Consider the following 24,092-nt stretch of genomic DNA (forward strand, 5'->3'; position numbering starts at 1 on the left):
TTTTTACAATGAGGTTTAGAGATATCAGCTGAACATGTAACTAACAATATCACATAGAAGAGGAAGCTGGTTGACCACGCAGCAGTTACACACCCCAGGGCATGACTTCCTGCTTGTGCGTTTGTGGTTTTGACAGAGAGAGAGAGAGAGAGAGAGAGAGAGAGAGAGAGAGAGAGAGAGAGAGAGAGAGAGAGAGAGAGAGAGAGAGAGAGAGAGAGAGAGAGAGAGAGAGAGAGAGAGAGAGAGAGCGAGAGAGAGAGATAGAGAGAGAGAGAGAGAGAGGGTTGATTAGTAGGAAATACCAAAGAAGTGACAGAAATTGAAGCTGACAGCAGCAGACAGCAGGGTCATGGAGCCACGGCAGATTAGAGAGGGATACTTGGTGAAAAAGGTAAAAAATACTTACTCTTCACAAAATTAACTGAATTGAACTTGGGTAACTTTATGATCGCATGGGTGAACGTAACAGTTTAGTAAACAGTACACTGTAACTATTGTTATTATAGTGAAACAAGAGTGCAAATTGAAAACAATGAAAAAAGAAAACAATGAAACAATATTAAATTCAAATTAATACAATAGCAAAAAAAAGTGCTTTAAAGGAGATCAAATTGAAGAATGTTGAAGATTTATAAGAAGTCATAAGAGGACCTGACTACTACGTACATGGTGAGGAACACTGTCGCAATTTCATCTGTTAGCCAGCCTGTTTCAAAATATATTAATAAACCTCTCAAAGTAGAAGTGAGCTTAGCAAACAGCGCTGATAAATATAAGTAGAGGAACATATGTGTAATTTATCTGAATACAAAACTACACACTTCTGTTTTACATTGCAAGAAAAAAATGAAGTTCCTGCTTTTGTTTAGAAGCAAGCGGTTGTGTTTCATTTATCCGACATAAACAGCAGATTGACACAGGGGGAGAATACTTAAGATATAGAGGTTTACAAGATTACTATGAAACACAACAACATTCATTCCAACTACTTTACTTAAGAACAGCGACCAAACATTACAAACAATATGTCTTCATTAAGCCATTTCCCACACTCAAACTTTTTTTTTTTAAAGAAAGTGCAGTGAGAATATGTACATTTCACACATCCAGTACTTAAACCCAAACTCACAAGTTTTCTCGTTCGAGCTAAGTGTTAGTTTCACAACACACCTAACATGCCATGAAAACTCTTTTTAAACTGGTTACATGTGCATGACAGGAACGAGCCTTATTGGTTATTTTCTCTGATGATCATTGAGATATCATGACGGAAGTGGTTTTTCTGTGAATAATAATGACACTAGGAGCAGGTGCCTATTTTCCCACACTATGTTGAACAGGTTTCTGTTGTTTTATTCAAACGTGGTATAGTTGAGTTTAAAGAGCACAGCCACAGTTTCACACACAGCGTTCTTGTAATGCTTGAAAGCAACCAACATGTTCACAGCAGATATATTTTGGGAAGACTTTGTTCCTAGAATAAGTAATGTTAGCATTTCTCAGAATCACACTTTGCTCAAAAAAGATAAAACGGTAAAACAACTTGCTTCTTTTTCCAGAGGAAGTGAAGAAAGTGAATTATTATGAAGGGCATGATTATGAAATGTAACATATTAGCAAATTATTCAAAAGAAGGGGTTGGCAAAGCCTGTAATTACTTTCCCTTTTTGTATTACCAGAACTCTTTATATCAGTTTGACTGTGGCATGTTGATGCTTTTTGTGTCGCATAGTGCTTAATCAAATCAAACCTGTTGGCTTGCTCAATGCATGAAACAGAAGACAAAGCAGAAGGAACATTTATAGAGGGACATTTCAGCAAAAAAAACTTTTTGGGGAATTTTTCATGAACAAAATATAAATTCTCCTGAGGATTTGAAACTACCAGACACGTGTACCTTTATTGATAACAAGAATAGGTTCAAATAAATATGACTCAAAGATTTGTTAAATGTACAAAAGGCCTACACACAGTAGGACAACATTTTCAATACTATCACACTTTTGCTCAAGGCTGCCTGTTGTCAACCGCCTTCTTGATCCACAGGGTACACTGCTCAACTCCTGGAAGGCGGTGTGGGTAGTGCTGTCAGAAGATGGGGTGGAATTCTACAAAAAGAAAACAGACTCATCTCCAAAAGGGATGATCCCGCTAAAGGGAGCCACGCTCATCAGTCCTTGCCAGGATTTTGGCAAGAGGATGGTAAGAACATTTCTTGTATAGCTGTTGAAAAATCAGCTAGCATTGAAGGATTAGAGCTGTGAAAATGACAGTCATTGTAGAGTAGGATTAGAAACAGACTTCAGGACTACAATCATCTTTTAAGATTTATGACACTCAATCTGAAGATTTAATTTATTTGAGACAACCCATAACGTTTTATTCATTTTAGCAGCTGTGTTTGTTGTTAATGATCCTCATATATAAGGCAAATCTCAACAGAAAACTGAAAATGTGACAGTGTGTCTGAATAACAATGTTCTATGTAGCTGGTTTTTAAGATTACCACAGGCAAGAAGCAGGATCACTTCTTCCAAGCTTCACATGTGGAGGAGAGAGAATTTTGGGTGAAGGACATGAAGAGAGCCATTACCTGCCTAGAGGGGGGGAAAAAGTTTGCCAGGAAGTCCACAAGACGCTCCATTCGCCTGCCTGACAAAGTCAACCTGACGTATGTTCTGTAACATCTTCATTTGTGCTTAAAAAACACAATTTGAAGAGAAATACATTCATTTACATTATTCAAATAATTGATCCTGAACTATGTACGGCCCCCATCTTAGATACTGTTGTTACACCAGCTGTCAAACTTCCCCTTTTGCATGGAGTCAAATGTATTACAGTGATAACAGAAAATCGTTATTCGTCATTTTTGAAGCAATGACTTGGCTGGCTGAAAAAAAAAAAAAACTGTCTTGAGCTGTACACATCTTCAACAGGCACTTGAAGGCCACATACTGTACATTCTGAAAGAAGACTAAAGCTTACAGTTCACAGGCAAAAAGTATTCAAGGGAATAAATAATACAAACTATAACTTAGTTTATATAATTCTAGCATGATCTTGTTTATGGATTAGTTTATGCTATGAAAAAATACATGACCAAGAAGTGAAGTGAAGAAGTTAGATGTCAGTTTACCTTTCTAATTCCTTAGACTAAAGGCTTTTGTTAATACTGTAGATAGTAGTGATACATCCTTGGTAAGACATATTGACAGTGTGGTCATTGTGTTTACTCAGGGAATTGCACACACTGATGAAAGACCAGGATGATGGAGTAAAAGAGTTAAAACTGGAGCAGGAGAATCGAGTCTTCAACCACTGCTTCACAGGTACAGTTGTCTAAGTTATTATTTTGTCTTTCAAATGTTCTCGCTATTTTTTGCAACTTCTTTGTTTTTTCTTGCAGGTGCGACAGTGGTAGAGTGGCTGATTTCAAAGGAGAAAGCTAGGAATACAGCTGAGGCCCTAATGTTAGCGACAGGGCTGCTGAACGAGGGTTTTCTCCAGCCTGCTGGTGACTTGTCAAAAGAGGGAGCAGAGAGTGGAGAACAGTCTGTTTTCTTAGATCAGACAACTGCTCTTTATTACTTTGTAAGTGACTTTTGCATATTAAATATGGTTAAAGGTTTGTGATGAGGAAACGTGATTGATGTGTGTTGTGTTTAAATGGCTGTGATCTGACAGGCAGACAGTGGGTTCTTCTGCGAAGGCTACTCCAGTGATGAAGATGTGCTTCTGAAGCAAGAGTTCAGAGGAAACATTGTAAAACAGGGCTGTTTACTCAAACAGGTGAATCAGAAAGTGCTTTTGTTCCACTGCATTCACTTATAAAGGATCATTTAGACTATCTGGGAGAAGCCATATGTTGTGTAGTTACCTCTCTGTTTTTCTGTAAAGCGACCTTGGGTCCCCTGAAAAACACTTTTAAATTACCTCTCACATTCACACGTCGATGAACATATTGTCTTAACACAAAGCCTCATACTGTTTGGTAAAATTCAAGGGGAAAGCTTGTGTTATTTTATCACAGGGACATAAGAGGAAAAACTGGAAGGTGCGAAAGTTCATACTGAGAGACGACCCTGCCTATGTGCATTATTATGACCCTACAAAGGTAACTTGTACAAGCTGAATGAATAAGGAATTAGAGTTTGTTTTACTCACTTTCATTTTCTTGTTCTTATTTTCTAACTTGTATGTCTCTTCCCTGTGTCAGGGGGATGACCCTCTGGGCTCCATTCATCTCCGTGGGTCTGTCATTACCGCCGTGGAACATGTGCCTGATGGTGAGTTGGGCCACTGTCACAGAGAACACATTGCTTCCTTGCTGTAACCAGGGGGAATAATTGCTGTTTACCTCCGTTTCCTGGGTTTCAGCAAAGAAATATGACATTGATGGCAACCTCTTTGAGATCATCACCTCAGATGAGACTCACTACTTCCTCCAAGCTGCTACCACGGAAGAAAGAAAGGAGTGGATCAAAGCAATACAGGCAGTTTCAAAAAGTGGAAAATAACAGAAGCAAGGAAGCCACATTTTGGGTTGCGTTTAACAATGCTTCAGCAAAGTTGAACTTTTAAACTAAAGTTATGATGTTTTTAGGTATGTAGTGTATTGTAAATTAAAGAGAAACGGTTAGCCATGTCTGGTTTCTTATTTCCTTCTTGATCACTTGTCTTTCAAAGCACACTCAGTTCCGGTGTACGAACTAAAACAAAAAAATGTGACGGCTTCACACTTGACTGTCACTTTGTGGCCTGCTGCATCCGGAAGTAAAGTGTATCAGTGGCAAACACGACTGGCTTTAGCCACAGTATGACAACATTACAAAAATAACTCAAGTTCCAATATAAAGTGAATATAATTAAAGGAGTGCAAACAGTTTGTGACAACTTGGGGCTTATTTTTCAGCCATAGGGCCCTATTGGCCTTGAATCACTTTAGCAAAATTGTCCTTTTTCTGAGATGGTGCCCATAGACACCCTCTCGCCTGCTCAGACAGCAGTTTTATTTTCTCTCTGTCCACTCTTCAGAGCAGCTTGGGCATCACATCGAGGAAAGACACAGTGGTATTGTTGTTATGAAAATGTTAATGTCAATTTGTGATACTAAAACTTCTAATGCTTGACTGATTTAAACTAATTTCATTGATTGCATCATAATGGCATCGAGATGATACATGTATGTGTGTGTTTAAGCATAAGTTAAGCATTATTATGTTTTTAGCTGTGGACTTTCCTAGTTTTAAGTTGTTATGGCCATTTGTGGCACAATGAAGATCAGACAATCGAATGATCAAATCATTGTTGTAGAAATGACTGGCATTGAAACTAAATACATCATGACATGTGTGTGTGTTTTACAATTTTACCACAGGAGGGCACTATATATCAACCTAACCTTTGAGTGTTGCTTTGAATGGTTACTATACATAGACGTGGTGTGGTGTAGAAAATATTTCCACTCACTGAGGTTAATCATACTAAAGCCTCAGAGATTACTACATGTCCTACTTAGTGAAACACATCGACAAACACATGCTTCTAATCAATGTATTGGAAAAATGGAAACGGATACTGTTTTCTGTAATTTCTGTAAAGTTGTAACTGTGAAGCATTAATGCCCTCAGCGTAGAGTTAAACAAACATTTTACCCTTAATGGAAATGACAGTGTTTTAATTAAAATGTCCAACATGATATGTGCATTTCATATACAAGTATGAAGATACAATACAGCTGAGAATGTCTTATAGCGAAGTGAAGATGTAAACAATAAAGTGTATGTGAGGGAAGGTTGATGTTTTTACAAATTGATTTAATGCATTTTGAAAGCTTCTGTCACTGCTTAGAAACAAAACAGAGTCCACCCTTCTGTGGACAGCGTTGAAAATGCTTTCCTTTTCTGTATTTGGCACTTCAAATATCATGTTGCTGCCCACAAATCAGAGGGGATCACATTTGAAAAGCAAAGTTGCAATGTGAAGAAAAAATCAGATTTTCAAATGAGAAAGTTGCCTTCCAAGTTGTTTGTTACCTGCTATGGTCATTTGTGAATATTTGTAATGTAGCTGATGAAAATAGACATTTGATTTTCTGTTTCTACTTTCAGTCACAACTCTAAACTGGTCATTTATCCTTTTTTAAGCTAAACACACAACAACAATGTATACCTGTCAATATCACTGTATTAAATTAATCTAGTTAACTACATAAGCAGAAGAAATAAATATATGTCAAAGACAACACTTATATACAAATGTCAAATAAGAGCTCAAACAATTGAAGGCAGGAGAGTGGTCTCTTACTTTGGGGACAAAAAACTGAATTTGAAGTCAATTTTTATTATTTTAGTCCGTCCATTATGCCACAATTCTTATGACAATATAGTTGTGTTGCACAATTCAGACGATTTCCAAATGCCATTCAACGAAATTGGAAGGAGGGCACCACTTTTTTATTATTTGAGGTGAAATTGAAAAAGTCTCATGTGGATGGAACCCTGTTTGGCAAGTGGAACACATTTTCAAGTTCAGTAACAACAAGCGGCTCCTGAATAACTTTCTGACCAGCATGGAACAAAGTTTACCTCATATCGACAAGAAGAGTCTCTTATCCAAAGCTCTCAAAAAACATTGGTTTGTAGAAGCGATTGTTCCCTGCTCTGAAATTGCTTTTCAGCCTCTGCCCAGGTGAAGTTAATGCTCCTCAGACTGCAAGGTACCTCGTCCATCAACTGTTCAACAGACGCGTCATGTTTGCAAGATCTGTCACTCATTTTAAAGCATACATTCAATAATATTTTATTTAAATGGTTTCATTAACTCAAAATTATCACATTGTTGATCAATATACACATTTTGGACTGTAGATGACACATTTCTGCTTTTCATGGAAAGAGATATCCAGGGAACTTCATGATTTTTTGAGTGAGAAAAACTGTTATGTGGATAAAAAAAGAAATCTAATATATATAATACATTTCAATTTCACATGATAAGGTTTTAAATAAACGATGTAAGGATTTAAATATGTTGAAAGACAATCCACAAAAAGGAGTACAAAAAGGCTTTTATTAGCTACAGAGATCTAAAGCCTTGGCTGAAATAGAGTCCCAGTGAACAGGGGTCACTGAATGCTGTTGATAAGAATAGGTGTAATTCAAATGCTATAGTCTTCCCAATCAATAGATCTCAACCTAATTAAACTTACTTTACATGCAGACTCTATGGTAGTGATGATGCTGTGGGTTCAGAATGATAAGCTTCCGATTTTCATTTAAAAGACAAAAGGGGGAGACATGGAAGGGCGGTTGCAGCAGACACCTTGAGCAAAATGTGTGGAAGTTGTGAAAGAAAAGAAGGCTCCTTCCTGTGTACCAGAGAAGTTGTAAAGGAAATTAGCTCAGAGAAAATCTAAATACATCATTAAAAAGTTATCCAAGATGAGAAACTTGCTGATGCTTTGCTTGTCTCAACCATAGACTGTAAACGTCTCCACAATTAAATATATATTATGCATACACATGGGCCTTTTTTAAATTAAATGTATAGTATTATAGACTAACTATAATTGATATTGATACCCCACCCGAATCAATACATTCTGCCAGTTTTTAAAGTATTAGAAATGCCAGGCTTGCAGGATAAGAGCAATATTCTTTTGAAAATATGTCCTTCTGTCATGTATCAATAGTGGTCTGACACCGAAATAACAGAATAACTGCAGATCCGAATGGATAACTGGAAAAATTGAGTCCCTCCGCCAGATAACACGAATGACTGAATTCCCTTAAAGCTGGATCTGTTAATGTAAGGATAATGACAGCTTGGTCAAAGAAATCTGCAAGTATAATATGTTCCATACTGTACTCCCTTGTTTCCTGATGCAGTATATAAACAGATTCATGCAATACATAGATACATTCTGTGCCACCTTTTAAATACTAATCATTAGGTGTTTTCTCTATTGGACTTTGCCTTTAAATAAGCAAAGTTAGAGTCATGTCCATTGGGCTTCTGGGACCATTTCACTAATTGTAATTTATGATTACGATGGATAGGGCCTCAGCAACTGGCACAGTGGAAATTGCAGCTAAATTGATATATCCACAAGTACATCAGGAGACTTCCTTCAAATTCTCTGACAGCCTTGTAGGGGGATAATAACCTTTTTCGTGCAACTCTATTACACAATCATAAAACTACTCATGGTTTCAAAAAAAGCCTTTTCCCATCCTTGAAAATGTCCTGATATTCATTATTTCAAGACCTGAATCCTAATAACAAAATAGCTTCTATGTGAGTGTCTTCGAACATGATTAATATGACACCAAAAAAGAATTAAAGCAATAAAAGCATAATAAAATGTATGCAACAAATGTGAAAATCAACATGAATACTTGAGTTCATCATGCAAAAGGGCCAGGTTAAGCTACACAGGGTAATTGTGTTCTGCAGTTCATGGCAGGTTCATGCAAATACAATAAATATATAAGAGCACATAAGCACTGATCCATGACAATTAAAGGACAGACAATTAGGAAAACAATGACACAACCATTACTCTGGATGTCTGCATGTGTGAGTGGACAGTCACCACGACATAAAGTTGGAGAACATGTTGAGAGGTGAGTTATTCCTTAGTCCTGAGGGTAAAGTGTTAAATCTTTTGTAAGGCGCGAAAGCATTTGTAGGGCTGAGGAATGGCTTATATTTACATTTCTGCCATACAGCTGGGGAATAGATCTAGTCGTGCTTTTAAAGTGATCACTCAAATGTTAAAAAACACAAGTATGTATTAAGCTGATGGACAGAAGTATAGATTTGGGTGATGTTTTCTGTTCAAATCAAAGAGAAGCCAAACTGCTGCATTCAGAACTAACTTCTAGAAAATGTACAGTAGTCTAGCCAAGAGAAAAGTGAATTACTTTTCCAGGTCACATTTCGGATCAGAGTTAGATGGTTATTATATAATTGAAGAAAGCAAGATTGGTAAACTGTTTGGATCTGTGGTTTAAATCTTAATTCTAAATCCAATAATGCAGTCAGTTTTCTAGCAGTGGGTTCACATTAGCAAACAGGGACTGCAACTACTTGCTTAGGGTGAGGGAAGGATCAGATTTGTGGTAACACTTCTTCACCTTCCTGCTGAGAGAGGATAGGTCTTGTTTTAACAGGTTGGTTGACAAGACCATTTTTCTTGATAGTGCAGTCTCCCTCTGCAGTAATCCACTTGAAGATATCATGTTTCATCCTACGGCAAACAAGAAGCTTGACTAAAGGTCAGAAGATATTTCAAATGATCATAAAATGTGTCATTTTGAAGTGTACTCAGGGAGGTATTTCAGGCCGTGTGTGTTTACTTTCCCCACAGGTTGGAATGAAATCATCCCATTTCCCTTCCAGTTTTCCTGAGATTGTCAATCTTTGATTTTGAAGAAACAAGATAATAATTTAAATTGCAAAAGGAACCCATTCATCCCTGGGAATCATGTCTGTCATTTCCTTTCCTCAAAGTAAGAACACAACATAACACATATATTATATGTGAATTGTATTTTCGAAGAAAAAGGCCATATATTTGGTCTGTTGTTTGTTATCTCCCCCTGCCTAATCTCCTGTTTTGTCACAGTGCCTTCATGTTGGACAAGGCTGACAATGATAAAATATCTTGGCAGGGAGTTGATGGGTAATGGGAACATGTACACGTCAGCTTTGTTTACTTTTTCTACTCCTCTCCAAAGTTCCAGGGTTGGTTTGATCTGGACGTCGACAGCCTGTCATCACAACACCATGATGAGAGGGTTGTGTGACACAAACAACTAATGACACTGTTGGATGGATAGTTTACCAATCTCATGTCTGGAGGATATGCTCCCTACAGTATGGGATGCTGCGTCAGAGATAACAATGACACAAATGTTTCATACTTCATTATGTCCTGTAAAATGATCATGTTCAATTTGTCACAGCATTGAATCACATTTATGAATAATTCAATGCAAAACATATACTGCTTGTTATAGAGCCAAGCCACTAAGCCCTATGGTTAATTATAAAATGGTTCAAATTGCAATGTATTTACATGTATTTTGTCAAAGCCAATCCATGTATTTTCCTTTGAAGATATGCTGCTAAGCAGGTCTTACTGTTGCTGTGCCATTATTGCATGTCTTTGTGGGACAGAGAGCAAAAATGGAGATTGGAACAGATAACAGACATTATGTAATTGGTTTGGTTTTAAAGCATATACGTGTTATAATTAAAAAGAAGAGAAGAGTTTACGTGCATTCAGGTTAAAAAAGAGAATGCATTGAATTGATGTTAAAGCCAATTCATTTTAAGAACATCTTATAACAAGATTGTTCTAAAATGAAGAAATCCTCTAATTTCACACAATGCTGTTTAGAGACGCCTGAAACACTGTATAACAAAGGACAGTAGACAAATGGACATTCATTTAAGCTGTTAAAGGAGCAGTATTCATCAAATTGTTCTCTAGTGAGTCATTATTCATGACCAGCCATCGATTTGCTGTCACAGGATGTCTCTGGCCTGCAAAGCTGTGGGCCATGTGAGGGCAGGGACGTGCACAAACATCACATTAAACTGCTATCGAAGAGTGGTTGTGGTTTTAACAGCCCTGAAAGACATCCAAAAGTCATTAGTGCGCTGGACATGCTAGCTCCTGGTAAAACCTACACATTGGCTACTCTTAATACGAGAACTTCTGTTTCTCTGTGAAATAAAGTGTGGTGAGTTGAGCAAAATCTACCTTTTCTGAGCTTTTTCCAATAACAGTTTATAAGGAAATAGGGTGATATCCACATTAGATGCATTTGTATATGTCTAATGGTGTTTTGTTTTTGTAATATTCATATTTTCTTTAAGCTTGTATACACATATAGGTGGGATTTGTATATGAAATGTTGTTTATTTGTTTTCGTATGGATGGTTAGAATAGAAGATCAAAAGCATTTATGTCCTTTACTGTCAGTAAAGCAGGAGCATAAAGACTCAAGCCAAACAATTTAAAAAGTTGTCCTTAAATTACTAAATACTCTACTTAACAGCTACTGTATACTGATATACTGTATTACACCATCACTGTTGGAAAATGTGGTGTTTGGAACATGAACAGAGAGATGAAGGGCAGATATGTGGGTTATGCTGAATGTGTGGTTTGAGGAGTCAGTCTAATATTTAGAAATACGTTTTGACAGGTTTTTTGCAGCGAGTCTGGGTCACCATTGGTGTAAATCCAAGCTGTCTACAGATGTTGTCATCTACGAACGAGCAAGCTCTACGCTCTACTAAGAGCCTCTTTTAAAAGCTTCCTGGCAATTTGATGATCGAGAGATAGATTTTCCAGGTTTATATCTTTAAAATATTGATAGAATATCTCAGAAATTGGTAAAAAAAGATCTCTGTATTACTGTAAGTGTACAACTTTAACGATCATATGGCTTCCTTGGTTAGTGATAAATGTTTTTATAAATGTTTGCCATTCGTATAAAAAGGACATTGGTATTCCCGTTTGAGAAAAAGAAGGATCTTTGTATTATTAAGAATTGAAAAACATAAAGTCCTATTCAGTATGAGGCAGGCAAATGCAGCAAAGGAGGAGAAGAAACAAAGAAAGAAGCAACTTGTTTGTGTCGAATGTGGTTTACTGCACACAGTCTTCCAGTTGGATCTGCTTCTGGTGACACTCAAACTGGTCCACCATTTAAGGAGAACCTTTTTTTATGACAAACAGCTGTATATCTATGTAAGGAATAGGTTACAAAAGGGTCTAGTGAAGTACCGGCCAAGAACATTCAAGAAGTGGAAGAGGGAACGTTAGACAGGACTCTTTGTCAGATTGTGTTCCCTGGATAGAGTCATCGGCTCCACATGGCAGTTCAGACTGAGAATCAACTGGGCAGGTCAAGAGGCAGAAATATCATCACTGCACACACATATGGACATCATCACACACATTCATGCACACACGCATGCACAAACACGTACATAAATTACTTAAAGCATTCCTAGTGACAACAACGAATATGAATATGGCATAAATTATAATGGGAGAGAGATTGAGTCCTTAAAAAGCTATTTAGGTTCATAACAGTGTCTGGAAAAAAGAACATGATTAACTGACTGAATGAAGGGTGATCACTCAAACTGTTTCATCCACCTCGTTAGTGAATCATTTGTTTGAAAATGTTACTGAGTAAGCATACAAACATGTTGTGGTTGCAATGTTAACCCAAAACAAAAAGAGACATTACTATGTGCTAGGAAAACAGTACACTGGCCATCTAAACATCCAAACTAATACTGGTTGTAAACAGTCTTAGTCAAACTTCACCATGATACAAAAACAATTTTATTTTAGTTTGAATTGAACTGTTAGATCTTTGTGATTTGAAAGAGTGGCCCATTCATTATTATGATTTATATCAAAGGGACCTGCTGTAGTGCAGTCCTACATCAGGACATTTTTGAAAAGTGAAATTCTAGAAAGATTGAAGAGTAAAGATATTTTTTTACAATTTACAAACAATAGTTGTTATAATTATAATAAAATATGTCAAAAATGTTCAAGGGTGTTGCAAATGTCTGTGAAGTTTAAGAAAATATCCGGCATCTGAGCAAGTGGGAATTTCAATCCTGAGGAGTAATGGTAGGGTGCAAAAACCCAACCATGAGAAATAGCCCATCAGAACCCCACAATGAGGAGCTGAGCTGCCTGTTCGAAGCTAAATATGTGTTTGAAAATGTTGTTTATTTGTGCAACTTAATGGTAGGTTGTCCAGGAACATAACGTACGAGGACGAGGAGAGGAAAAACACACACCTGCGCTAACTGACACTTCAGCCAGGGGCCACAGCACAGAGACTAATGTGGACAATAAGCAACGACCCTGATAGACAAAACAACAGCCTGTAAGAAAATAATCATGAGGGGTGACCATTTCTACAAGCTGCTCTCTTACTAAACAAGAAGTTAATGGCCATATCAGGAGAAACATGGCAATGCTCAGTGTTAAATAATAATAGTGACTCACGCTGTGGATTGAGATCGATGAGTAAAAAGGTTAACATATGCACTTTTAAGCAAATGTGTTCCAGACATGACATCTTGTTGCTACCGATGATAAGCACTGTATGTAAAACTGAATGTAAATGACCCTCCTGCAGTGAGTTTACATAAAGCTGTCATAAGCAGTTAGAGGGTCATGCCTTGCATAGTGGAATTATAATGATGCACTCTGATTCCCCCACCACAATATCAGGAGGTACAGTTTGCTCCTGGTGATGATTGTTATGTAGTCAATATGTTATTCTCTTGTCTCTTAAAACAATTAAGCCCCCCACTACATGTGGTAATGCCAACTGCCAACGTTGTTCACAGTTTGTATAAGGGAGTACAACATCACAAACCAATCATTGCTGACGTGATATAAGGTGCATGAAGAGGCTGTTTATTACGTCAGTAGTCCTATGTGCATGCCTGACATTTTATAAATGATGGTCACAATATACCTGTGAAGTAGATTATATATCTCTGACGCTCTGTCTTTGTGTCCTACAAGTACAGCGTGGTACCTTTCTTGCTCTTTCTTTCTCTTGTTTCTTTCTCCACCTTGAACCGTCGGTCCAGGAATCTCTGTGTTTACTATCAATCCTCCTGGGAATTCTCTCTCTAATTGTTTAGAAGTTATTTTTTGGCATCTTAATCCACATCTGCATCAAGATACACTTAGATGTATACACATTTGTTTTAGATTTTCCTTTGTGTATGAGACAAGGAAATTCCTTTTAGAGACTTTGAGGCTCCAGATGTGTTGCCATCTTGTCAATTTCACCTTTATTTACTGTGTAAATGACGTTGGAATCGCTGAGACATTTCCTTTATGGTAACAGGATAGAATGAACTATTGCTAATATGTCGTTTTGTCAACTCCCTCTTCATTCAGGGAAGGTTGTGGACCCTTCATCTCCTTAAACATCAGCAACCTGTGCATGGTGTGTCTCTCTTATGAAATGTGTCCTGAAAAAACCTGCAGACCCTGAGCAAAATAACTGATTTATTAATGTGCAGATGACTGTCTTTCAAAACACCTTTGGTCTCTGTCATGAGGGCTTTTTGGTCATCAGAGAACTGTCCCCTGTCGTTAAATACAATTGCACTGATTCTTGACAGGAGACGATGTTATTTCTCACTTAAGTTATTGTTAATATCCCACACCTGAATGAGACAGGATCTTTACGGAGGATTTATTTTCAAAAGCAAAATCATATCTTTGAGAGCTAATTATTTTCCTAAATAATAAAACACTTACTAATAACTTGATTATAGAATATTTACCTCTACCACATTTAAATATAAACTATTTGGGATGTTTAATGCATATTGGTAAAATATAAAGTATTATATTAGATATAACAAACGTGAAAAGAGCATGACTGTGCTACTTTAATTCAGAGGCAGATGCTTACCGACAGTGGCGGCGCCAGGGTATGGCTGGGGTAGGCTACAGCCATATACCAAGAAATGGCTTAGCCCCACCATGAAAAATTATGTTAAAGTAAGCAAATTAAATTAAATAAGCAAAATGCAAAATGTTGAGAACACGGCTTGCGAACATATACGGGTCGTGTCCACAACACACAAACTGATCCTGCTGTAACAACAAGTGCACAATACTGATGCAATATGGTTGAGACCATTCGGGCTTATGCTAGAAGAGGGGTGCAAGGAATAGTCCAAGTAGTTGGGGGGTTTTAAACACTAAAAGGTGTGGAAATTCTCTGGCGTTATAATATCAGCGCGGCCACGGTCAGATCAAAATGCCTCTGAATGCAATTTGAATAGACCTACAGCCAATCAGAGCAACGGAACGTTTGGTCTGCGTCATGCATTACTGATTGAGATCGATCGGAACTGCCATTCAGTATCCCCATTGGATCTTCAACGTGTACTATGATACGTCACGTTCACAGTCATCCCTTTTTATTTACTACAAGACAAATGTGCAGTTTTATTTCATACAGTTCCATTTTGATTGAGACAGGGAAATAATCTAAACGCGTGGCGTTTCACTGTCAAGGGGGGGCGATATAGCGTGTATGTGATTACATTGCAAATACTGACTTGAGCCCCACCACTGTATGGGTTAGCCTTACCATAGATTACCCAACAAAAATACTCTGGTGCCGCCACTGCTTACCGATAAGTAAAATATGAGCTGGCCCATAAAAAAATTGGTTTCAGGATTTCAAATAAAGAAAATAGTCGTGTGCACAAAGTATATTTTAAAAAAAAACCTTACAAGTTGATGCTGAGAGAATGACTTTAAAGCATAGCTAACATGGCTTTCTGTGGATGTTAAAAAAAGTAAAACGTTTCTAGTTTCTTATCATCATGTGCAGTTTGTAATGTATCATGGTTATTGTGCTACAAGAACCCAAAAATTCCATATCAGCCTTTATCACGAGACACTTTAAACGATGTTACTAGGACTGAATTCACTTATTATTGTCAACATGACCTGATTCTCCGGATTATTTAGAAAAACAGGAACTTGGACTGTTTGACAAAAGCCAATAATGAATGTGTTCCTTAGCCCAACACTATTTATTTAACAGAGATAATTTGACTTGTAAAACATTCCTTTTTAAAAAGTACGTGACTAATCGTTATGAGTGAAAACGTTCAAGTAGCAACAAAGGCTGGGGTTAGCCGCCATTAAAAACAAGGAAGAAGAAAAAAAAACGGAAGCCTTGCGCAGTGGCCCCATGGATGTAGAGTGGCCCACGTTCAGTCTGGATTGATAAAGGTGGATTGGCGCTTTTAAACAGTCTACGGCTACATACTGAGGAAAGAAAAAGTGACGCTTGTATGTTTACTGGTCTCATGTTCTCTTTTTAAGAATAGAAAGGTAAGTTATCAAGAAAGAAAACATTGTGTGTGTATTTGTGTTTCTGACTGCCGATTTTTTCACACACAGTGACGTCACGAGCTACCCACAATGCAACGCGCGCCATATATATATATAAATACACCATTTTTCTGGAGGTGCAAAAATCCTGGAGGTGCTAATATAAACAGCTAGCTAACATAGCCAGGCAGAGCGCACTAGGTGTTTTTTCTGAATTAACGACCGAAGAAATCGCTGCATGTCTTCGGATTACATCTCTGGACTTGAGGGGTGTGCTCTAGGTCGTTACCAGCGTAAACTAGAGCTGTGTGGGTTTTCGGATTGCCCTTACAATGTATGGAATTACGACCCTCGAAAGTGGCCTTCGGTCGATTTTGGCAGCATCTATGTCTATCTTCTGGAAACACCAGGTGAATACCCCACTTGTCACAATAATATTATCATGCCAATGCATATATGTGGTATTTTAGAGTTGACTATATTGATTAAGGCAATAGACTATGATATTCTGCTTGCACCTCGTGTGAAATGGCGGATACCGGAAGTACGGTGTCGCCCTCGGCCCAAAACCCGTATGTGTGTGTGAAATAATTAAAAGTGAGCTAGCGCTAGCTAACGTTAGCTGACTGTTAGCCAGTTTACATTACTAAAAGCAACAGTAAACGTTGACATACCTTCCATGGTTTGTATTCCCTTTAGGTCATTCTTAAATGCTGCTCTTCATATAGTATATTAATAATATATGTTAAATTTAGGGCTGTCAAGTTAACGTTAACGCGTTAATAACGCGTTAACGCAAAAAAATAATTAACGCCACTAATTATTTTAACGCGATTAACGCATGTATATTTTTTTTCCTCGGCCGCCCCGTAGTTTCAGAGCGCATCAAGTTTAAAATACCATCTACAAGCTGATGCTGACAGCCCCGCTCCTGCCGCCCGCTTGTGGCAGACCACACTTCCACGCTCACCGGCAGGCACCGACTGGCTGTTGGGAGGACCGGGAGGGTGTGTGTATGTGTGGCCCGAGCGAGCGAGAGAGAGACCTTACGTGCATTGTTGTTGTTAGCATCTGGTGCTAGCTAGCTGCACTAACGGATATAAGGAGCTGTTTAAATGAAAACAGAGGAGCGACATTTCGCCACAACTGCGCCGAGCACTTGACTTTATGCAGGAAGCCAGACAGTGGGACATTGTACGAAAAGTCAGCACACTCAGCACGGATAGTGCGCGCAACATGATTGCAGCGTCCCGTTCGAGCCTTGAGTTGCACATAGCTCCAACGCACACACACACACGCGCGCACGCGTGCACACACACACACACCATTTGTATTGTATTATTGTATGAGAGAGGTTCCAGGTTGAATTGAGGCGAATATTTGTAATGTTCAGAGGTTGTTGTGTTTAATATTCATGAGAATATTTGTCATTGTTGAAATGATAATAAACATTAGCATAAAGCATATTTGTCCACTCATATGTTTATAAGAGTATTAAAAACTTGAAAAATATTCCTCTAAGGTACATTTAGAACAGATCAAAAATGTGCGATTAATTTGCGATTAATCGCGATTAACTATGGACAATCATGCGATTAATCGCGATTAAATATTTTAATCGACTGACAGCCCTAGTTAAATTATATATTTATATATTCATAATGAATCTTGTGCCGCTGAAGGAGAGTCTCTACACACCCATTGCCATGATTACATTTCCTTCTAGCTGGTGGTTACATGCAGCATTAATTCGACCAAGTAGTTTTTTAAGACGATCTGTTTGCATGCCGTAGACACAATGCAATATGCTGTGAGGTAAATATGCCTTTTATAATGAAAGGCTCCCTGAATTAAAAAAGCAAATTAAAATACAGCTTAATAAATTAAACAGCTTTTATTTTCAGTGTCCCATTATTTATTAGCATAAGCACATACAATAATGTTAAATTACCAAGAAAGCATGCAATACTTTATTTTTTTAAGGAAAAATAACCAAGAAAATACATCTTATTTGAAGACATTCAAAATACCTTTTCAATTGTTCTACATTCCACAAAGTCACATCTTTATTTAAAAACCCGGAATTTTCAAAACATAGAGGACCCTAGAAAACACACAACACTTGAAATACAAAAGCAATGGTGGTCAATGAAAGGATATCTTAAGTATTAAGTTAATTTACCTTACTCAAATCTCTTTTAAAACAAGATAAAAACAATACAAAAAGAATAATTAACAATTATAGTAAATATCATAGATAAGTTATGGCAGTAGCAGCTTACAAGTCTTATGTCATAGATTATACACATGCTACAACTTTTAACAATAATGGAGTGTCACAGTGTACACAACTATTATATTATCATAACACCTCAAGGAAAAATCCTGTATTTAATACTGACTTAGTCACTGACTATGTTGCCCCATTTATCAATGTATAAGGTTGAACTTTTCCTTGTGATTTGTGGTGCTTGATATCTTCCCAAAATGTGATCTAAACACAAGAGAATTGTTGAATATAAACTCATCACTATCAACATTTCTGTAACTCAACAGCCACAATATATATGATTAAAGAATTTCTTCTCTGCACCTCAAGTGAATGCATTCAATCTCCTCTGTAACAGGCATGGAGGAAGTCCTAACATCCATCTCATCCACAATCTTTCCAGGGTCATACGTGGACCTCCAGCGCATCAGTACAATCTTCTTAAGGTACTTAACTGTGTTGTTCTTGACGCTGACAAAACAGAAGGTATTGATCATGCTGTTGCTCATGGCAATGCACTCGATTATGTAAAAAGCAACCAATGAGTTCTTCTGGCGGGAGATTAGTGTTGGGTGGAAATCTCGTATTATGGTGAAGGCATAGTAAGGGGCCCAGCACAGGATGTACGCCGTCATGATCCCGATCAGGACGATCACTGTCTTGCGACGACAACGCAACCTCTTCCTAATCTGCTCCGTCTGGAAACCTGGAACACTCTTGAACCAGAGCTCGCGGGAAATTCGGTAGTAACACATAACCATGATGATCACAGGCCCAACAAACTCCACAGCAAAAACAAACAGGAAGTAAGAGCGGTAGTAGATTTGTTGGTCTACAGGCCAGATCTGGGCACAGAAAACTTTGTGAGTTGTTGGGGAGTTGCCACCATGAGGATAAATGGTCTCAGAGGTGAAGTAGGCTGAGGGAATTGATATCACAATAGGAACAATCCAGACTCCTGTGATGAGGAAGTAGGCGGTTTGGTACTTCATACGAGGCCTCAGAGGATGGACTATCGCCATGTACCTGGAAGAACACAGACATATTAATGGATTGAATGGCAGGGAATCAACTCCTAATAAATTGCAGTCAAATTAACCTTTTTAGCAGTCTGTGTGCTATGTGAAGTCGATAGATTTGACCAATAGCTTTCTGTCATGGAAGATTAAAGTCCAATAGACATTGTAGAAAAAAGTTTTAGAGGCTTTCTGCCTCTTTCACACTCCATTAAAGGTTAGCATGTAATGATGTTGCTGATTTAGTTCATCAGCAACATCATTACAGAGCATCCTCTTAATGAGATTGTCATTGATATATATAGTGCACCTAATGTGGGCGATCTTGAGCTAAATGTCAACAAACAATAGATGGATAAGTGGTTAATTTGATGAAAAAGCGACAAATACACTTCAAATAGCAGATAATTAAAAAATGTCTATAAATTACCAACAATTCACTTCAATACGTTTTCTGCTGCAGTATTATCATTTACACCGCCTTGAAATATATTTACAATTAATTTTTGCAGACAGAATAAAATACAGAGCACCACCAACTAAGAAGTAAACGATTACCCATTACCTTGGCAGCATGCCTGGGGATTCTCCATAATAGTCTGCACTCAGTAGGCTGTTGTGTGTTGTTAATATAAGTAGGCTCACACTATGTAAGGAGGAGTATTGAATGAACAGTTTTATAATAATCACTTGGCACACTCAACCATTATCAGCCACAGCCTTCTTATTACATTTAAATCTCCTTACAAGGCATACATTTTTAAAAGGCTTCTTTGTGAACCAATCTGGATGTTTTGTGCCCTCATGCACAAATGTGTCACCCTACATTAATGTGTACACTGCAATGTAGTGCAGGGATATGGAATGGAGGTAGTTGTGGAAGTTTAATTTGGGAGACTTGGATTCTGTAGTAGTCAGTGTTTTTTTAAGCTGATAAAACTGAACTTTATTTGCACAAAACATGGGAGGGAAGCCTAAAGGAAAGATAATCTGCAAAAGTACTCAAGTATCCTACAAGAAAGGCAAAATGCTATGGTATCCATTTGAGTCTCTAAGACGCATTGTTGCCTACAGAACCTTGGATTTAAGAAGTTTATATAAAAAACACAGGTGCAGGCAATTGACCAGACAATTAATTACATTAATTGTGACGTGAAATGCTATATGCGTTTCAGCCGTGGTTTTCAAACTGTGGGGCGCGACCCCTGGTGGGTTGCGGAGGTACTGCAGGGGGGGCGCGGGAAGATTTTTTTATTTTATTATTTTCTCCTTTTAGCTTTGTGAAGCACCTTGAGATGACGTTGTTTTTAAACAAACACTGCTCGAAAATATCTCTTTGGTCAGAGAGCTGTGGGCATAATGCTGCCTTTTGCAACATCCTACTTATGTGAGATAGGCTTGTTCTGCTGTTGCTGCCATCAAAACGAAATACAAATCAAAGCTGAACATTGAGAATGAACTGAGAGGGGCAGTCTCAAAACAACAGCCCCGGTTTGAGAAGATCTGCAAGGGAAAGCAAGCACACACAAGTAATTGATAAGCTAGTGTGGAATAGGAATGGTAAAGTGATGTGATCGTTTGCAACCTGCAGTAGAAATAGTAATTAATTAATATATTTTCCTTAAAGAAATTTGAATTTAAAAATCTACCACTCAGGGAAGAAGGCCAACCAGTTTTAATTAGGCCAAATTAATTCACAGTATCTATTACAAGCACTTTTGTTCATGTGTAATCCATAATAAAATATAAAATTATAGTTGAATCTTTGTATCTTCTTATTATTAGCAGAGAAAATGTAATGTTTTTACAACAATATACAATTAATCCTACCAATATAGATGGGAACCGGGTTGGGGGGTCCCGAAAATATTTCCAATACCCAAGGGGGTCCCGACTGAAAAAGTTTGGGAACCACTGCGTTACAGCAATACAGTGTGGATTAACTGTGGCTCTCCCAAGGGTCGTTTTCTTTAGCATAATTAATCAAGCTTTGTAACCCCCAGGAGCCTTTTTTAGTTTATTTGAATATAGTCCTTTTTTCACAGCAGACATTTTTTAATTGTTGAAGAAAGAGAAGCACAGGTGTTTCTAATCACATTAACACTGGCTTTGTCATATCCAAGTGTCCCTGTGACAGTAGTGAGTCAGCATGCAGAACCCAGCCATAATTAGTTTTATCATTTGCACCTGTGCTTTTTTTACTGGGAGAGGTTAGAATGTATTTTGTGAAAAGGGCCTTTTTAGAATGTGTATATGTGATGTTACCTAAACCCTTCAAATATCTAAATTTGCTCATCCATAAAAAATATGGTGGTTCTATAACTCTATTTATATGTCTTCTACGACCCTTGTCTTTTCCCACCTACATTCTGAAAACATTATTGTGAAAAAACAATATCTAACCTGCTTAAAGCCTACTTTTAAGCATGATTTTAAAGATTGAGCAGATTGAGTTTTGACATTGGCTGATATGCTCACTAATGCCTCAGGGTTCCCATTCCTTCTCTTACCAACAGCTATTTATCTGTAACTTTGGAGGTGATTTCCAAAACTTAAGCTTAGATATAAGGTATCATACTTTATAATATACTAGGTGCCAATGCTTTTGAGGGTAGGATGATATCTAGAAATACCCTCTACTTGATGTTTAGTGAACAGGACAAAGGTTTGATCTTCATCCTCGGAGTCTGTGTGTTTCATCATTGCTAAATGTGTTCCTACAGACACCTTCTGTCTCTTCAATAAATCCTTATCACAAGTACTTATTCAGCTGTCAGTCTATCTCTGGACAGATTTTTTTTTTAATGTGATAGCCTCACAGACCTGCATGACTCATTCACCAAACTTGACAGTTGTGTATTTAAGAGGTTCTATTTTTAAAATGGACAATGTCCAGGTTGGGAGGGCAAAGGAGCCATTCGCTCATTCGAGGCATCATTTGCCAAATAATGCCTCACGAAACTTGACACTTGTGTAGTTGAGAAAATGACGGAATAGTTTGATAGTCATCAGACTTTAAGCCCCTGGCCTGGATTGTCAGGGTCTCTGGTTTGGTATGTAAAACAGCATGATTTGCTCGTCAAACCGGTTGGTGTCTGATGTATTTTGAAGCATATTTCAGCATGTGCCAGAGGGAGACTAAATAAATAATGTACCTGGCACAGACTGATAAGGATGAACAAATTAATCAGGAGAGGATCTGTGCCTGTTGCATACTGAACAGATAGCAATGGTACTGTTTTAAGGCTAATTAACAGTTAATAATGAATTAAAGCATGTTATTTACATAGCCTTTGAAGCATGAGTGATAGTGTACACTGAACACAAATCATTTATTTTAATAGGTTATACATCAACATGTATCTGAGTTACAGTATAGGGCCAGCTTGTGCCATAAAAGTGATTGATCAGTGATAAAAGGAAGAACCAGTATGGAGTAGAACCACTGCATGTAAACTTCAAGTGTATTTCTCATTAGCAGCTGCAAAGTAGTTCAGCTATATTGAAATGTTGTTAGAGGTTGATCATAGGTTGGTTTAATCACTTGAGATTACATGTGAGAAATATTTATTTTCGAACACTGACCTTTTTTTCAGTTTCCTGCTTTAATCTGAGAGGTCAGTCAACTGTATTTTCCAATAAAAAACAGCAAAATGAAAACGGGTCTTCAGATCTTTAAAAAATATCTTGGATAGACAAGACAATGTACAGCTGGAATCTCATATAGTCAAAGATAGAACAGGCTTTATTATTATAGATTTTGTGATGCTCTTTGAGGAGAGAATATTGCCAGATGAAAAAAAGTGAAAGCTTTATTGATTTAAATCTCTGTAGACAATGCTTGAAGGTTTTTGAGACTTACTCGATGTATTGCACAAAGCCAAATAAAAATAAAAGAAGTAACACACTCACCTGTCAATTGCAATGGCAAGCAATGCGTTTGTGGACACGTAGAGTGACACCGTCCGGAGATAGTTGACGGAGGCACACAGCAGTAATCCATGATCCCAGGAGAGCTGTTTCACCACATAGTAGTCCAAGAGGAACGGGCAGCACACAACTGCCACTATGAAGTCTGAGATGGCAAGGTTTGCGATGAGCAAGTTGGTGAGGTTGCGCAGCTTTTTGTAGCGTGTCAGCGTGGCAATGAATATGAAGTTCCCGCACCCACAGACAAGCATGATGCAGACAAGCACCACTCCAATAACAATGGTGGCCACAAAGAAGGCCTGGCCCTGCGTGGTGTCTGGGATCTCATCCAGAGGGATTCCATAGTCCATATCATAGCTGTCCATGTAATGAAGGAGATTATCCTGCATCTCTGTACAAGGTGCTACCATGTGGCTGAGGTTGGAGTCGCCCATGTTTTAGCAAACTATCTTTTCCTGGTTTAGAAAGACTAGTATTTAAAAAGAACCTGGTCCAGCAAATTAGGCCTTAAGGTTATGATGCTTTCTGGTTCATGGTACCAATAATTCCAAGAAAACTAGCTCAATTATTTGACTGTTGAATTCTGAACAGGGTGAATCTTCTTTGGAAACGGCAGCGCATTTTCACCTGGAACAGAAAGTACCCTCAGCATTACTCATGCAGGGTCAGGGTTCAAGAAGACAATACTTGATCAAAACAGGTTACATAAAGTGCTTGAGCCATAATAAATCATGCTGGCATGTGTGACATTTGGATGATATTTCCTGTCAACATTTTTTAGTGGGTGAAGTAATTATATCTAGCAAAGACCTGAATGTAATATATGATGACATAGTCTTTTTTTTTAAATCACAGACTCAGCATGATGACGGGGCATTTGATTAGCTGCAAAAGTGGTCACTGAAATCCCCCTGCAAGCATATGGTTAAGCTAAAATATT

At 37.9% G+C, this 24,092-nt stretch overlaps 2 protein-coding genes across 2 annotated transcripts; one reads left to right on the plus strand and one right to left on the minus strand.

Annotated features, from left to right (window-relative positions):
* Positions 1-271: 271 nt before the first annotated feature.
* On the plus strand, positions 272-5,800 carry plek (pleckstrin). Its single transcript, XM_034238120.1, has 9 exons — positions 272-391; positions 2,047-2,202; positions 2,490-2,671; positions 3,241-3,332; positions 3,410-3,594; positions 3,688-3,792; positions 4,034-4,117; positions 4,220-4,289; positions 4,381-5,800. Exons 1-9 carry the CDS (start codon positions 350-352, stop codon positions 4,518-4,520), a joined length of 1,056 nt encoding a protein of 351 aa, XP_034094011.1. The 5' UTR covers positions 272-349; the 3' UTR covers positions 4,521-5,800.
* Positions 5,801-18,500: 12,700 nt separating this feature from the next.
* Positions 18,501-23,586, minus strand: prokr1b (prokineticin receptor 1b). The gene is made up of 2 exons (XM_034238122.1): positions 23,135-23,586; positions 18,501-19,232 (listed from the first exon to the last, which is right to left on the minus strand). Exons 1-2 carry the CDS (start codon positions 23,584-23,586, stop codon positions 18,509-18,511), a joined length of 1,176 nt encoding a protein of 391 aa, XP_034094013.1. The 3' UTR covers positions 18,501-18,508.
* Positions 23,587-24,092: the final 506 nt, after the last annotated feature.

Source organism: Gymnodraco acuticeps, unplaced genomic scaffold (genome assembly GCF_902827175.1).
Source record: "Gymnodraco acuticeps unplaced genomic scaffold, fGymAcu1.1, whole genome shotgun sequence".
Lineage (NCBI taxonomy): Eukaryota > Metazoa > Chordata > Actinopteri > Perciformes > Bathydraconidae > Gymnodraco > Gymnodraco acuticeps.

Coding starts and splice junctions, on each gene's coding strand:
- plek (XM_034238120.1), top strand. CDS start 350: ATGGAGCCACGGCAGATTAGAGAGGGATACTTGGTGAAAAAG. Junction 392..2,046: donor AGGGATACTTGGTGAAAAAG/GTAAAAAATACT, acceptor CTTGATCCACAG/GGTACACTGCTCAACTCCTG. Junction 3,595..3,687: donor CAACTGCTCTTTATTACTTT/GTAAGTGACTTT, acceptor GTGATCTGACAG/GCAGACAGTGGGTTCTTCTG.
- prokr1b (XM_034238122.1), bottom strand. CDS start 23,586: ATGGGCGACTCCAACCTCAGCCACATGGTAGCACCTTGTACAGAGATG. Junction 19,233..23,134: donor CTTGCCATTGCAATTGACAG/GTGAGTGTGTTA, acceptor GTGTTCTTCCAG/GTACATGGCGATAGTCCATC.